This window comes from Grammomys surdaster, unplaced genomic scaffold, assembly GCF_004785775.1.
Source record: "Grammomys surdaster isolate TR1022 unplaced genomic scaffold, NIH_TR_1.0 205, whole genome shotgun sequence".
In the NCBI taxonomy this organism is placed as follows: domain Eukaryota; kingdom Metazoa; phylum Chordata; class Mammalia; order Rodentia; family Muridae; genus Grammomys; species Grammomys surdaster.
In genome coordinates, this window is record NW_021604650.1 from 3,623,225 (window position 1) to 3,638,879 (window position 15,655).

General features: G+C 48.4%; 1 protein-coding gene across 1 annotated transcript; it reads left to right on the forward strand.

The window, feature by feature from the left end:
- Positions 1 to 2,928: 2,928 nt before the first annotated feature.
- Positions 2,929 to 15,608, forward strand: Ankrd13d (ankyrin repeat domain 13D). Its single transcript, XM_028771041.1, has 15 exons — positions 2,929 to 3,187; positions 3,774 to 3,909; positions 4,026 to 4,150; positions 4,879 to 4,924; positions 5,006 to 5,149; positions 5,385 to 5,574; positions 12,153 to 12,219; positions 12,626 to 12,707; positions 12,907 to 12,968; positions 13,067 to 13,197; positions 14,194 to 14,351; positions 14,457 to 14,573; positions 14,667 to 14,830; positions 14,911 to 15,002; positions 15,241 to 15,608. Exons 1-15 carry the CDS (start codon positions 3,098 to 3,100, stop codon positions 15,452 to 15,454), a joined length of 1,818 nt encoding a protein of 605 aa, XP_028626874.1. The 5' UTR covers positions 2,929 to 3,097; the 3' UTR covers positions 15,455 to 15,608.
- Positions 15,609 to 15,655: the final 47 nt, after the last annotated feature.

A 15,655-nucleotide genomic window follows, 5' to 3' on the forward strand; every position in this document is an offset into this window, starting at 1 on the left:
CAAACCTGTTTTCTCTTCCACGCTGCATCTCTTGGGCCTTTGACTGTGTCTGGCATTGGCCTCTCTGTGGCCTCACCATGTAACCTCTACTGGGGTCTCTGGGCTTGAATACCTCAGCATCAAGCCTTTCTTTCCTGAGAATGAACTTCTTTTTCCTGTGTCCTTGCTCCAGGTCCTTGGAATCAGTGACAGCATGTAAGCACCACTGCCCTTCCTGTTGAGTGCAGGAGTGAGTGCACAGAGGAGGAGATAGTTCTGGGGCAGATACTGTGGGTCTTGGATGAAGTGGCATTTGAGCTGGACCTCCAGCATTAGTGTGGTCATTAGTGGAGATGTTAGCTGTTTCTAAGACCAGGAATGGTCAAGCACTTGTAAGTATCTTAAGACAGCAAAATACAATGGAAGGAACCAGCCGGGCCTTGGGGCCCTGAAAGGCCAGCCTTAACTTAGCACAGTCCCAGATTACTCAGCGACTGCATCCTGGAGCTAAGAATAGACTGGGGGCTGAAGACTTGCTTGGCTCTGGGTGGTTAGCAGAAGTTAGCCTTAGACTCACTATGTAGCTAAGGATGGCCTTGAACTCCTCACCCTCCTGCCTCCACTTCCCAAGTGCTGGCATTACAAGTGTCTGCTATCATGTCTGGCTAGGTCTCAAGTTTTAGGGCAGGCTGAGATCATTAGAACTGTCTCTAAATCAAATAGCTGGTCACTGCAAGAAGTAAGGAGATAGGACCATTGCTTCTATCCAGGGAAGATGTCCTTGTAATTGGTGGTCATGAAGGAAGAAGTGAAAGAGGCCAGAGAGGAGAAAATGGGAACAGTGTAGTAGGCCAGGCCACACTTAGGGATGGGAACATGGAGAATATGAGGGAAGCCATGTTGTTAGTCAAGAGGTAAGGTAGAGCTGGGCATGGTAGAACACATTTAATCCTAGCACTTGGGAGGCACTGGCAGGTGAATCTGAGTTTGGGGCTAGCCTGGTATACAGAGAGAGGACCAGGACAGTCAGGGGTACTTAGTGAGACCCAGTCTCAAAAGATAAAACAACAAAAAAGAGGTGAGATAGCCCAGAGCACAGCTGGCCTGCAAGGAAGAGGGAAAGGTGTTTGGATTTGGCTTCTGACACTCTAATGGGGCTGTATGGAATACCTACAACCAGAGGGGTCCTGGAAGTATCATCAATGTAGCAGTGGGAGAATGGGGGTGGACAAGCTGTCAGCAAGGAGAGGTCCATGTGGAAAAAAGGGTCAATGTCGGAGCAGTAAGGGCTGGTGGAGAAATGCTCGACTGCAGCAAGTCCTAGGCCTTCTTGGTCCAGGATGAAGATGTGGGGGAGGAACCGTCTCTGATGACTGCAGAGACCAGCAGGACCTAACTGTAAAGCTCTGGGCCTTTAGAGGCTCAGGACCTTGAGCTCATCCCAAGTCCAGACATCACACAGATGACTTGGCCATACCACACAAGGTGGGTAGCCTAGATCCCAGACTGCTATAAGCCACCTGATCACAATGAGAAAGGGGATAAAGGTGGCAGTCAGGCTGCAGAGATGAAGATATCCTAGGGCAGGAAGGGAGCCTCAAGTTAGACGGCCTTTCTCTATCACACTAAGTCTTACAGGTAGGGAGATGGAGCCATCCAGTGAAGGTGTTTGCTGACAAACCTGACAACCTGAGTTCAAGGGCAAGAGAACCAACTCTGAAAAGTTGGTTGTTGACCTCCACACTCATGAGCACCCACATACAAGAATGAATGTATGGTTAATTTTTTTTTTTTAGAAAAGATTTATTTATTTTATGTATATATATTCATTGTAGCTGTCTCCAGACACATCCGAAGAGGGCATCTGATCACTTTTCAGATGGCTGCAAGCCACCATGTGGATGCTGGGAATTGAACTTAGGACCTCTGGAAGAACAGTCAGTGTTTCTAAACACCGAGCCATCTCTCCAGCCCCTGAATGTATAGTTAACTAATTAAATGTAAATTTTAAACATAGGGAAACAGAAAGTCTGGTTTACTACCTTGCCACCCAGCAAGACCAGGATCAGAGACCCCATGGTGGGACTGAAGATAACCAGGGGTCACAACTAAGCTGACTGACTGCCTGAACCCTAGATTCTGTGTGGGTGGAAGTGCCAGCCTCGTTTCGAAATTCTCCTTCCTTCTCTATTGGCAGTTAAATGCAGCCTCTGCAAAATGGCCCCATGTGGTGGTAGTGTGCACCATGGCCAATCTCCCAACCAGGAAAGCCCTAGCTTCTGCTGAGCTTGTGTTCCCCAACCCCAATATTCCTGTTCCTGATTCCAGTGCTGCTGCAGGGTTCCCCACTCATGGTGTGATGTCTTCCAGACATCAAGGCAAGGCAGATTCTTGGGAAAGAGGTTTTGACTGGTCAGCATTAGGGGTTGCTGCTGGATGCCCATCTCCAGAAGCTAAGCGCCTAGCCTAGCAGGGATGAGGTCAAGACTTACCATCTTACCCACCTATAAAAGGCCGGTCGGTGCTGGTGGAACACAGGAGTGGGCTAGATGGAAGGACACATTGTGGGCGGGGGCCTGCAAGAACAACAAACCCGGGCCCAATCCCAGCGCCACCGAGCCTCCCTACTCCCCTCCAGCCTTCCCTCACCTTTCTGACCGCTAAGAAGAGGTCTCCTCAGGGCCTGGGGCGCCCCCTGCGGGCACGGGTGGAGCTGCAGCTATGCCCCGCCCTCCGGAACGCCCCCACCGACCCTGGCGCTTCGAAATGAGGTTCCGGCTGTTCCTGGGGCGCGTGTGGTTGCCCTGGAGACTGGACAGCACCCCACACACACTCCGCCCGCCCCTAGCGCGCAGGCCTGCAGTGGTTGCCGTAGCTACGGGAGGCGAGGGGGCGCGGAGCCCGACGCCACGCCCTAGCTCCATGTAGCCCCGCCCCCAGGTCCCCGCCCCGCCCTCCCTGCTGCCTTCGCTCTTGCAGCTGCGGCTCCTACCAGGGGTCCGCGGGGCTGCGGCGGGTGCAGCTGAGGTGCGGCTCAGAGTGGAGGCGCAGGGGACGTGCCAGGCACAGGCCAAGAAGGGCTGGGCCGTTCACTCGGGATGCGGTGCTGAGGCCCAGCATGGCCGGCCTGAGCCCCACCTTCCCGCTGCACCGGCTAGTCTGGGCGAACCGGCACCGCGAACTGGAGGCCGCACTGCACAGCCGCAAGGTGAGGCCCTACAGGGGATCCGATCCGGTTGTTTTCCCCCTAAGCCCCAGTGCCGAGATACGGAATCCACTCCGCAGCTCACCTGCCCCTGCTGTGCTCCGCAGCTGCATCCTGACTACTTAGGTCCAGCTCTATCCAAATCCCTGGTCTCCTGCCCTCGAGCTTGAGCATTTATTTAGTCCATCTCCCTAGCTTGGGCCTTGCTCTGCTCTCTGCCCACTTCGTGTTGCATTAAGCTCTGGATTCACCCTCCTCACCTCTGAGCTAGAATGAGGACAAGAGCCTTGTTCTAGTCCTCAAGCTGGTCTAAAACTCTCAACATCCCTAGCCTGAATCTGTCTTGCTAGACTCTGGCACCAGGCCCTCAACTCTGTGGGTAGCAGAGGGCAAGAGAAATGAGCAGTTCCTTGCCACTGGCCTTCTCTGTCCCCTTTACCCTGACGCTCTCCAGTCCACATAGGCTACCCCTCTATCTTCTCCCTGACCTGCTTACTCTCGTTTCCCATAGTAACTCAAGCCCTTTTCAATCCAGTGACCTCCTTGCTTTGGCTCTCTTGCCCTGTATTGAGTGTCCCATCTCCCTTAGCACGACATTGAACAGGAGGACCCCCGAGGACGAACCCCCCTGGAGCTGGCTGTGACCTTGGGGAACTTGGAGTCTGTGAGAGTCCTCCTTCGACATAATGCCAACGTGGGCAAAGAGACTCACCAGGGCTGGGCAGGTACTATGCAGGGCAGAGGGTCTTCCCTTGAGACTAGCATCCAGGTTGGTGCATGGGAGTAAGTAACCATGCCTGGGGTCGCTAAGAGGACTTCCCCAGCAGTTGGTCATCTCCAGTCCTGCAGGAGGCAGTCAGCACTGGAGACCCTGAGATGGTACAGTTGGTACTCCAGTATCGGGACTTCCAGAGAGCCACACAGAGGTTGGCTGGCATTCCAGAACTGCTCAACAAACTCCGTCAGGTATGGTAGGGTGTAGTAAAGAAGTGGGCTATTGTAACAGGGGCTGTCCTGCTCCCTGTGATAAACCTGGCCTTGGACCATAACCTAGGTTACGCATTATGCTTTCCCACCATCCGTGTCTAGACCTCTGCCAAGGGTCATACAAGAATAGAGGATACCAGGCCTATGCAGGTGAGACTGAGTCTTTTGGAAGGAAGACATTCACCAGCACTAAGGGTCTCTGATACCAGGAATCTCTTGGGTAGAATGGCAGCCTTGGGTCTTCTAGAGGCTATGTAAATTTTCAGAAGGGTGACTGCATGGAGATGGCCTGGACCCTGGAATGCCTAGTCCTGTGTACTCCATCCTAAGCATACAAAGGACAGAGGCACAGTTGTGCTTCCTCACATGCAGGAAGATCTGGAAGGATCGTTGTGTCTCTTTTACAGATAAGGAATCAGAGACACAGAAAAGACAGAGGACCTTGTAGGGACCCACAGTGGGCTGTGGCCCATGTTGAAATGGCTCCAGACCCCCAGTGCTAATAGCTTCTTTATGTGTAGACCATTTTAGGCCCTACTTGGGCTCTCTCCTTGGCATGGTTGTTTGGAGTGGGAATATAGCTGGGCCACAGCAGTGCATCAGAATTTGTGGGCTCCCAAAGAGTAGTAGTGTATTGTGAGGCCCTAGGCCTACTAGGCTGTGGCACCAGGCCATGGGTCCTAACAGGCAGCTCTGGTTTTTCTTAGGCCCCTGATTTCTACGTGGAAATGAAATGGGAGTTCACTAGCTGGGGTGAGTGGGGCTCAGTTGGCTGCCAGAGACTTGGAGTGGGCATGTGGGGAAGATCCCCAATGACTTTGAGACTTCTTGCAGTACCTCTTGTATCCAAGATGTGCCCGAGCGATGTGTACCGTGTGTGGAAGCGGGGTGAGAGTCTGCGGGTGGACACTAGTCTCTTGGGCTTTGAGCATATGACCTGGCAGCGTGGCCGGAGGAGCTTCATCTTCAGGGGTCAGGGTGAGCTCTGGGGTGAGCTGCAGGGACACATGTTCTGTCACCCTCAGATTCCTCAGTGACTTGTGAGGACAATATCCTATCTCTGTGCTTTCTGAAAGTGGAGACTGAAGCTGAGGGTGGAGGGGGATCCAGGGGCTGAGGGTTTATCTACTTAACAACAGTTGGCTGAGGAGAGCTCACTGGTAGGCCCTGGCACTAATATGGTCCCCTCCTGTGACACCCCTGTGGCTAACAGAGGCAGGAGCCTTGGTGATGGAAGTGGATCATGACCGGCAGGTGGTACACACAGAGACACTAGGTCCAGCTCTGCATGAACCAGAAGCGCTGCTGGCTGCCATGCGGCCCAGTGAGGAGCATGTGGCCAGTCGACTCACCTCTCCTGTTGTCTCCACCCACCTGGACACTCGCAATGTAGCCTTTGAGAGGTCAGTCGGGGCCTGGTGTACTATGAGCAGGGATGGAGGAGAGATAAGAAAACCCACATTTTTTTTTTTAAAGTTAGGGTTTCACTGTGTAGCCCAGGCTGGTCTTGAACCAGAGACCTTCCTACTTCAAATCTTGAGTACCTTTATAGGTATGTGTCATCATGCCCAGTGTAAACCACCATTGATAAAAGTACTGTCCTTAAGGTTCCTGACACCCATGGGAGGCTGACTGCTGCATGGCTAGAGGCTGCTTAGATTGGGATGCAGGGGTTAGTCACTATGACTCTTATTAACAAATATGCCATCACAACAATTTTTTTTAAATGTTTACTTATTTACTTATTCACTTTCTATCCTGCTCACTGCCCCCTCCAAGTAACCCTCTCCCACAACCCTTACCCCATCACAACAATTTTTTTAAAATGTATTGTCTCGAGAAGTAGCTGTCTAGCTGCTGTCTCCCTTCACCAGCCCTACATATCCAATGATTTCTGTTGCTAAAGATCTCCCTATTTGGAATTTGCAAATATGTTGCTTTTTGTGTATTGATTTCTTTTTTTTTAAGATTTGTTTATTTTATGTATATGAGTACACTGTAGCTATTTTAAGACACACACCAAAAGAGGGCATCAGATCCCATTACAGATTGTTGTGAGCCACCAAGTGGTTGCTGGGAATTGAACTCAGGACCTCTGGAAGAACAGTCAGTACTCTTAACCACTGAGCCATCTCTCCAGCACTGTGTATTGATTTCTTTCACTTTATGATGTTCAAGTTCATCCAAACTGAAACTGTAGCATGTAACTCTTCATTTATTTTTATGGCTGAATGAATGCATTGTATGGACATACCATAATTACTTTTTTTTTTAGATCTGTTTTATTTTATGTGTATGAGGGGTTTGCTTGCACGTTTCTATATGCATGATGTGCCTGCAGTGCCCAAGGAGACCAGAAGAGGGCATCAGAGCCCTTGGAACTGGAGAAATAGATGCCTATAAGCCACCATGTAGGTACAGGGAATTGACACCAGTTCCTTGCCAAATCGGGGGTAAATGCTCTTGCCTTCCATCAATAGACCTTTGGGTTATTTCTGCTGTTTGCTTATTATGAATAATCATTCTATATACTTTTATATAAATTTGGTGTGAGCATGTGTCTTCATTTCTCCTGGATGCATCCCTAGCCTTTGAGTGGAACTGCTGCATCATGTAATAACTCGGTATTTTTTGTTTGATGAAGTGCCAGACTGTTTACCAATGGGCACGGATCATTTTACTTCACTACCAGCAATGTGTGGATGGTTCCAGTTCCTCCACACTTTCACCAGCGCCCTGGACTGACCAGTCTTTGACTTTTGTATTCTAGCTAGGCTTATGGATAGGCTGTCACACCTCAGTGTGGCTTTGATTGGCATTTCTCTAAATGACTAATGAGGTAGAGCACTTTTTCTTGTGCAAATTGGGTCATTTTATTCATTTTTAATTTTTGGCAAATACTATTCTAATTCTTTAGTGCCTTATGTTTAAGTCTGATGTTCTCTCTCCTTCTCCCTTCCCCCCCCCCCTTCTTTTTTGGTTTTTCAAGACAAAATATCTTGATGTAGCCCTGACTGTCCTGGAACTATAGACCAGGCTGACCTCGAACTCATAGATCTACTGCCTCTGTCTCCCAAGTGCTGGGATTAAAGACATGCTCCAACACTGCCTGGTGAATTCTTTATTTATTCTACTTTTTAGGTTGTTTTTATTTTTTTATTTTTTATTTTTTTTGGGGGGGGGGGGGTTTCGAGACAGAGTTTCTCTGTGTAGTCCTGGCTGTCCTGGAACTCACTCTGTAGACCAGGCTAGCCTCGAACTCTCGAACTCAGAAATCCACCTGCCTCTGCCTCCCAAGTGCTGGGATTAAAGGCGTGTGCTACCACAGCCCGGCCCTTTTTTAATTTTTTTTTTGTTGTTGTTGTTGTTTTTATTTTTTGATACAGGATCTAACTCTTAGTACCAAGCTGACCTCAAACGTGTAGCAATCTGTTAGTCTGTCTCCTGAGTGCAAAGGTTATAGGCATGACTGCCATACATGGCTTTGTTTATATTTTCTTTTCTTGTTTTTTCTTTAAATTGTTTTATTTATTATGTATACAACATTCTGCCTGCATGTATGCCTGCAGGCCAGAAGAGGGCACCAGATCTCATTATAGATAGTTGTGAACCACCATGTGGCTGCTGGAAATTGAACTCAGGACCTTTGGAAGAACAGACAGTGTTCTTAACCTCTGAGCCATCTCTCCAGCCCTGTTTATGTTTTCTAACTATAAGAAATTGATCATGTGATTTGCAATTATTGTTTGCATTTCTGTAAGTCATCTTTTAGTTTTCCTTCTTTTTTTGTTTTTGCTTTGTTTTGTTGTTGTTGTTTGTTTAAGAGACAGGTTTTCACATGGCTGGCCTGGAGCTTACTATGTAGATGAGATTGGTCTAGAACTCACAGAGATCCACCTGCCTCTGCCTCCTGAATGCTGGGATTAAAGGTGTGTGCCACACACCTGGCTTCCTTCAGTGTCTTAATGACTCTTGTTTTGTAATAATTTTTTGTACTTTTAAAAAATTCATCTCTTTTGTTTTGGTGTGTGTGTGTGTGTGTGTGTGTGTATTGCACACAGGCATTCTATGTTACATATTTGAAAGTAGGAGGACAACCTTTGGGATTTAGTTCTCTTTTTTTTTTTTTTTTTTTTTTTTTGGTTTTTCAAGACAGGGTTTTTTTGTGTAGCCCTGGGTGTCCTGGAACTCACTCTGTAGACCAGGCTGGCCTCGAACTCAGAAATCAGCCTGCCTCTGCCTCCCAAGTGCTGGGATTAAAGGCGTGCGCCACCACTGCCTGGTGGGATTTAGTTCTCTTCTTGAGCCATTTTCTCATCTTTTTTTTTCTTTTTCCTCTTTTCTCTGTGTAGTCATGGATGTCCTAGAACTCATTCTATAGACCAGGCTGGCCCGCAACTCAGAGAACTGCCTGTGTCTATCTCCTAAGTGCTAGGATCAAAGGTGTGTGCCATCACCATCTGTCTGTTCCATTAATTTTTAAAAATTAGATTATATGTTTTATTTTATGTGAGAGTGTTTTGCCTGCAAGTATGTTGCACACACACAATGTGTGTGCCTAGTATCCTTGAAGGTCAGAGGGTGTTGGATCCCCCAGAGCTAGAATCAAGTATGGCTGTAAACCACCATGTGTTACTAAAATGGAACCTTGTCCTCTAAAAGAGAAATGTGTGCTCTTAACCACTCAGCCATCTCTCCAGCCTCTTGTTTTTAGAATATGGATTTCTTCATTGTGACTATAAAAATATAATTCTATATTGGTCACATATACTGGAGCATTGCTGTACTCATTTCAACTAGATATTTAGTAAACTACTTATATTTTAAAAAGATTTTATTGGAATGGGTGTTTGCTTGCGTATGTATGTGCACCATGTGTGTGCACTGCTTGACGAGGCCAGAGCAGGATTGTCAGAGTTTTTGAAGCTGGAGTAACAGGCATGTGTAGCTGCCTTATATGGGTACCAGAGTCCAAATTCTCACCCTGTAGCAGAACAGGAAGTACTCTTATCTTGGAGCCAGCTCTCCAGCCTCAGTATTTTTACTATGTAAAATATTGATATAGTTTTTCTTCTATAAAGAATATAGATGTCTTTCCTTTGCTTTCCTATGGTTTCCAGCTAGGGCTTCCAGTACTGTGTTAATTAGAAGTGGCGAGAACCTTGACATCTCAGCCTAAAGAAAAAATATCTAGTCTCATCATTACCTGATACTAATTACGAGGTTCTGGGGATACTCTTTATCAAATGAAGACGTTTCCTTCTGTTTCTAATTTGTTGAATACATACATGTATATTATGAAAGTGTTGGATTTGTTCAGTGCCTCATTAATATGACATGTTTTTCTTTAAAATTTCTTTTGGGAAGTGGGGGTTATAGTTCAGTAATAAATGTATGCCTAGCATATACAAGACCCTGGGTTTGATCCCCTGTACCACCATGTCTTAGTGAAGAGGTACCACAGTCACTGCAGCTCCTGTGAAAAAAATAAGCCAGGGTTGGCTTACAGATTTAGAGGTTTAGTCCATTATCATCATGGCAGGGAGCATGGCCACAAGCATGGCATTAGAACAGTAAGAGAGCTACACTGATCTGCAGGCATCCTGAGAGATTGGTGCTGGCATGGGCTCTTGAAGCCTTAGAGCCCACTCCAGTGACACACTTCCTCAAACCAGGCCACACTCCCTAATCACTCTAATCTGTATCAATAGTGCCACTCCCTGACGACTGAGCGCTTAATTCATGCAGATGAGCCTACGTGGGCCATCTTACACCAAACCATCTTACACTTAAAGATTTCTGCTTGTATGATTTGTTACATAGATTGATTCTTTTGATACTGAGCCAACCTTGCATTCCTGGGGTAACGTTACTAGATTGTGGTATAGAATTCTTTCCATCTGTTCTAAGGATTTATTGGCTAATAATTTGCTGAGGATTTTGTCTATATATTTTAAGAAATATTGGTCTATGGCCAGCCTCCTTGCCTTTCTTGTTTTTTATTTCTCTCTTTCTGTGCTGGTGTACATGCACACCAGGCAGGCACTCTGTTGCTGACCTAGATCCAGAATGAATTCGCAGTTTCCTCTTCACCTCTTTGTCTGCTCTTGATATGTGGCAAAATTTGATAGCATGAGTTGAAAAAAAATGTTCTTTGAACTTATTTATGTATTTATATTTAAATGCAGGACTATTTTGTCTCCACATACACCTACATGCCAGATAAGGAAATCAGATCCCTTTACAGATGGTTGTGAGCTACCATGTGGTTGCTGGGAATTAAACTCAGGTTCTCTGGAACTGCAGAACACTGTGTTCTTAACTATTGAGCAATTTCACCAGCCCTTTCTGTTTGTTTGTTTGTTTGTTTGTTTGTTTGTTGTTTTTTTTTGTTTCTTCAAGACAGGATTTCTTGTTTCTCTGTGTAGGTCTGGCTGTGCTGGAACTCGCTCTGTAGCCCAGGCTGGCTTCAGACCCACAGAGATCTGCCTGCCTCTGCCTCCCCAGTGCTGAGATCGTACACCTGCTGGAACTCGCTCTGTAGCCCAGGCTGGCTTCAGACCCACAGAGATCTGCCTGCCTCTGCCTCCCCAGTGCTGGGATCGTACACCACCATCCCACCATCCCACCAAGCTGAAAATTATTACCTAATCATTCATTCTGTAGAAGAGTTTCATAAATCACCTGATACAAATCTTTAAATGGTTAGGAGAATTCTATGGCAAAGCCATTCGGTCCGCACTTTCCTCTCTGGGTAGACGAAGGTAAAAGGTAAAGAGCCGTCTCCTCACTGGTTACAAATGCCTTACTTTGAGTTCGAGGCCAGCCTGGTCTACAGAGTGAGTTCCAGGACAGCCAGGGCTACACAGAGAAACCCTGTCTCGAAAAACAAAAAACAAACAAACAAAAAAAAAAACAAAAAAAACCAAATGCCTTACTTACAGTTAGTTCTTCTTAAGTTAGTTTCAGTAGTTTGGGCCTCACAAGAAATTTGTTTATTTTATCTAAATTACTATTATTATTTTATTGTATTTTTGTGTGTATGTGTGCACACTCGGGAGCCAGAGGCAGGTGGATCTCTGTGAGTTCAAGACCAGCCTGGTCTACATAGTAAGTTCCGGGACAGCCAAGGATACATAGACCTGTATCAAACAACAGTGAGAAACAAGACAACAAAATCATGCCAGACATCTTATCATCTCAATTAAAAAATGCTTCTGCATTCATGGACAGTTTTTTTGTTTTGTTTTTGGTTTTTTTGTTTTTGTTTTTCAACACAGGGTTTTTCTGCATAGCCCTGGCTGTCCTGGAACTCACTCTGTAGACCAGGCTAGCCTCGAACTCTCGAACTCAGAAATCCACCTGCCTCTGCCTCCCAAATGCTGGGATTAAAGGCGTGCGCCACCACTGCCTGGCTTCATGGACAGTTTTTTTTTTTTTTAATTTTTATTTATTTATTATATGTAAGTACACTGTAGCTGTCTTCAGACACCCCACAAGAGGGCATCAGATATCATTGCAGATGGTTGTTAGCCACCATGTGGTTGCTGGGATTTGAACTCGTGACCTCTGGAAGTGCAGTCAATGCTCTTAACCACTGAGCCATCTCACCAGCCCTCATGGACAGTTTTTAACTGGGCCACAACACCACTATCATACCTAATAAAATTAAGAATTAAGAGGCAGGTATGCCGTCACCCATCTTTAATCTGGAAACAAGGGAGGCAGAGGCAGGCCAATCCCTGAGCTACACAGAGAAAACCCTGTCTCAAAAAAAAGAAAAATTTGAAAAGAATTTCTCTTGTTCTTCTGGTCCTTGCCCCTTGTGCAGATGTTCTAGATGTCTAGTCCTTTTAGTCCAGACCCCTCCCTGTATCATCGTGGGAAGGCACACTGGGTAGTCAGAGCCAGCTAGGTAAAGGGGCTTTTGTTGTTTATTGGAGGGTACTGGTCTTCACTACTTCTGTTTGGTCTGTTTCAGGAACAAATGTGGTATCTGGGGATGGCGGTCTGAGAAGATGGAGACCGTTAGTGGCTACGAGGCAAAGGCAGGAGAAGCTACTGGGCTAGGGGACTTGGGGATAGGCCAGGGGCTGAGCTTCTTCATCCCCTTATACTGTGAGGGGAGATGGAATAGTTTTCACCTCAGAAGCCTTACCGACCAAAGGGAATTTCTATGGGCCAGAGTCCTAGTCCCTGCTAACCCCTCCCAAGGTTCTGAGATAAAATAAGGGTGGGGTTTTGTTTTGTTTTGTTTTGTTTTTCTTGGCTCTCTAACTACATGTCCCTGTTAGTGACTCCTGGGGTTCAGATCCTCCCACCTGCTCTACTGTGGGAACAGTTTGTATGTCTCTGAGAACAGGAAAACTTGGCTCCTGGGCTGACAAGGCTGAATGTGAGGAACGGGCTCTGAACCCTGAGTTCCCCATGTCTCTCCCCCACTCCCATCCCCAGGTGTACAGTGCCACCAATGTGGAGCTGGTGACACGCACAAGAACAGAACACCTCTCTGATCAGGACAAGTTAAGGAACAAAGGTAAACCCAGGTGCGATTGCCTGCTGCCCAGTCATCCTGTGGTCTGGTGCCAGGGCTCAACAACCCCAGGCAGGGTGGGAGGGCTCCCTCTTCCTGCCAGAATCTGCCACCCAGTGGGAGGCTCCTAGGCAGGCAGTGGCTGAACACATTTTGGGGAATAGCCTCAAGTTCCCTTATGGTCGCTACTACTTCTTCTCAGGGGGGAAGACTCCATTCCAGTCCTTTCTGGGGATGGCCCAGCAGCACTCCTCCCACACTTCGGTGAGCTTGGCTAGGGGAGGGCTGGGGCGAGCCTGGGTGGGTGGGGCACTTTATCTTCACACTGAGGACTAACTCCTGCCACATGGGGGTCCACTCAGGTGCCAGTGCAACAGGCAGCCAGCCCCACCAACCCTACTGCCATTTCTGCTGAGGAGTACTTTGACCCCAGCTTCAGCCTGGAATCAAGAAACATTGGCCGCCCCATTGAGATGTCTAGCAAAGTGCAAAGGTGAGATCTGGGGGAAAGTCGGGGAGTCCCACCAGAGGACCTTGAGCACTGGCAGAAGCTTGTCATGCATGGAGTGTGTCACAGTGAGGGATCCGCTCACCTAGTAGGCTTCTCTCTTGAGTTTGCTCCAAAGTGTGAGAGCCATGTCTCTCTAACCACAGTCTGAGAACCTAGCATGCACCTGGGCCCCAGGAGTTGGTCATACTCAGGTGATATCACCAGTGTATTTGTTTTTGCTTGTTTGTTTTGGGCTTTATGACACAGGGTCCCACTTTGTATCCCTGGCTTGGTGCTCATTATGTAGTTCAGGCTAATCTCCAACTCCAAACAATCCAAGTAGTGGGACTGCACCATCCCTGACTTGTTTTTCTGTTCAATGAGCATGTGCCAGGGACCAGAGCACACAAGAGTAGGAAGGGCCCATAGCTCTGCTGTCCACTGGCTTTTATCACAAAGAAATAATCTTCCCTTATGGGAGTCTGTTTCCTTCTCCAGAAAAACAAAAAGTCAACCCAATGTGGATGGTCACAGTGGATGTAGTCATGGTGACAGTGCTTGTCCTTGTAGCAGGTCTAACATACCTCATGCAGCCTCCCGTGCCTCTACTCAGACATTGTTGGAGATGCAACTTAAACCCTAAAGTTCCCAACCCCTGAGCTACGCTTGACACTCAAGCACAGCACATTTTTGTACATGTGTGTGTCCATCACAGTCAAGTGGACAGTGCTGACTAGTTTTGGACAGAGGACAAAAATCAGATTGTGGGCAAGGCCCACAGGCTGGCTCTGCCCCTCCTCCTGCAGCTCAAAAGCATGGCACAAAGCCATCATCAGCACCAGAACGGACCAGGGGCTCTCAGGTTTTGGAACCAGTGCTGAGTCCCTGAGGGCGACAGTCAACAGGAGAAGACCAGGGAGAGGGGTACCACAGGCAGGCGACTAGAAAGGGTGAGGCAGCAGGGGTGTCCCTGATACACTTGCTATTGCTGCTGGATAGGTTCAAGGCAACACTGTGGCTAAGTGAGGAGCACCCACTGTCCCTGGGTGACCAGGTGACACCCATCATCGACCTGATGGCCATCAGCAACGCTCATTTTGCCAAGCTGCGGGATTTCATCACTCTACGCCTCCCACCGGGCTTCCCTGTCAAGATTGGTGAGAGAGCAACCAGGGGGTAACCAAGACTTGGGCACGATGCCCTCCTCAGGTTTGGGGTTACTGAAGGGTGCAAGCAGCTCAAGCCCGGCTCTCTCCCTTCAGAGATTCCCCTCTTCCATGTGCTCAATGCCCGCATCACGTTCAGTAACCTGTGTGGCTGTGATGAGCCTGTGAGCTCGGTGTGTGTCCCCAAACCCAGTTCTTCCGTTTCTGCTTCAGGTATGACTATAGATAAGGAGACATATATAGCTGGTAGTGCAGCTCTCTGATCAGCCTTTAGGCTGAATATGACCCTTCTGCTGCCCTGCCTAGGAAGCCCTTTTCCATGTGAGGTGGATCCCGCTGTGTTCGAGGTGCCCGAGGGGTACAGTGTGCTGGGTGCTGGACGCAGTGAGCCCCTTCGAGATGAGGATGATGACCTGCTGCAGTTTGCCATCCAACAGAGCCTGCTTGAGGCGGGCACAGAGGCAGAGCAGGTGGGATGCAAGTGGAAGGTGGGTCATGGCCTCGACAGCCACAGGCCTGAGGTGACAGTTCAGGGCTCTGGCTGCTGCAGGTGACGGTGTGGGAAGCCCTGACCAACACACGGCCTGGCGTTCACCCTCCCCCCCGAGTCACAGTGTTTGAAGAGCAGCTTCAGCTGGAGCAGTGAGTCTCCCAGGAACTGTGTGGGTCCTTGGCTGACTGGTGATGGGTGGGAAGTCAGGGAGTTTTGATCCAAGGGCTCCATACTTTCACATGACAAAATGCTGCTCACCATGAGCAGCAGGAAGGGCCAAGAGAAGGCCTGCTTGTCTCTGTCCCCATACCTTGTTCTCACAACTGCAGCTCTTGGCTCTCCCCAAGCCTTCTCATGTTCTGCTCCCCTGCAACCATTACCCTGAAGGGCCCTCCAGGAAAGCCTGCAGCTGTCCACAGAGTCCAGGGGTCCAGAATCTCCTCAGAAGACACCTCCATCCCCTGCACCCCCAAGCTTTGAGGAGCAGCTTCGCCTGGCCCTGGAGTTGTCTTCACGGGAACAGGAGGAGTTAGAGCGCCGAGGTCAGCAGGAGGAAGACGACTTACAGCGGATCCTACAGCTGTCACTCACAGAGCACTGAGATGACTGGCCTTGAGATGGCTCCCCAGGGTCATTCCTTCTGCCTGTTTTTGTAATTTATTTATTTATAAACTGCTGCTGAGCTTGGGGTCTGGGGCACTGGGGGTAGGCTAGCAGTGAGACTAAGGTGGAAATAAAGAGACCATCAGCAGTAAGCTTGCTGTCCTCCGTGGTCTGGAACCAAGGGGACACTGGATGAGGG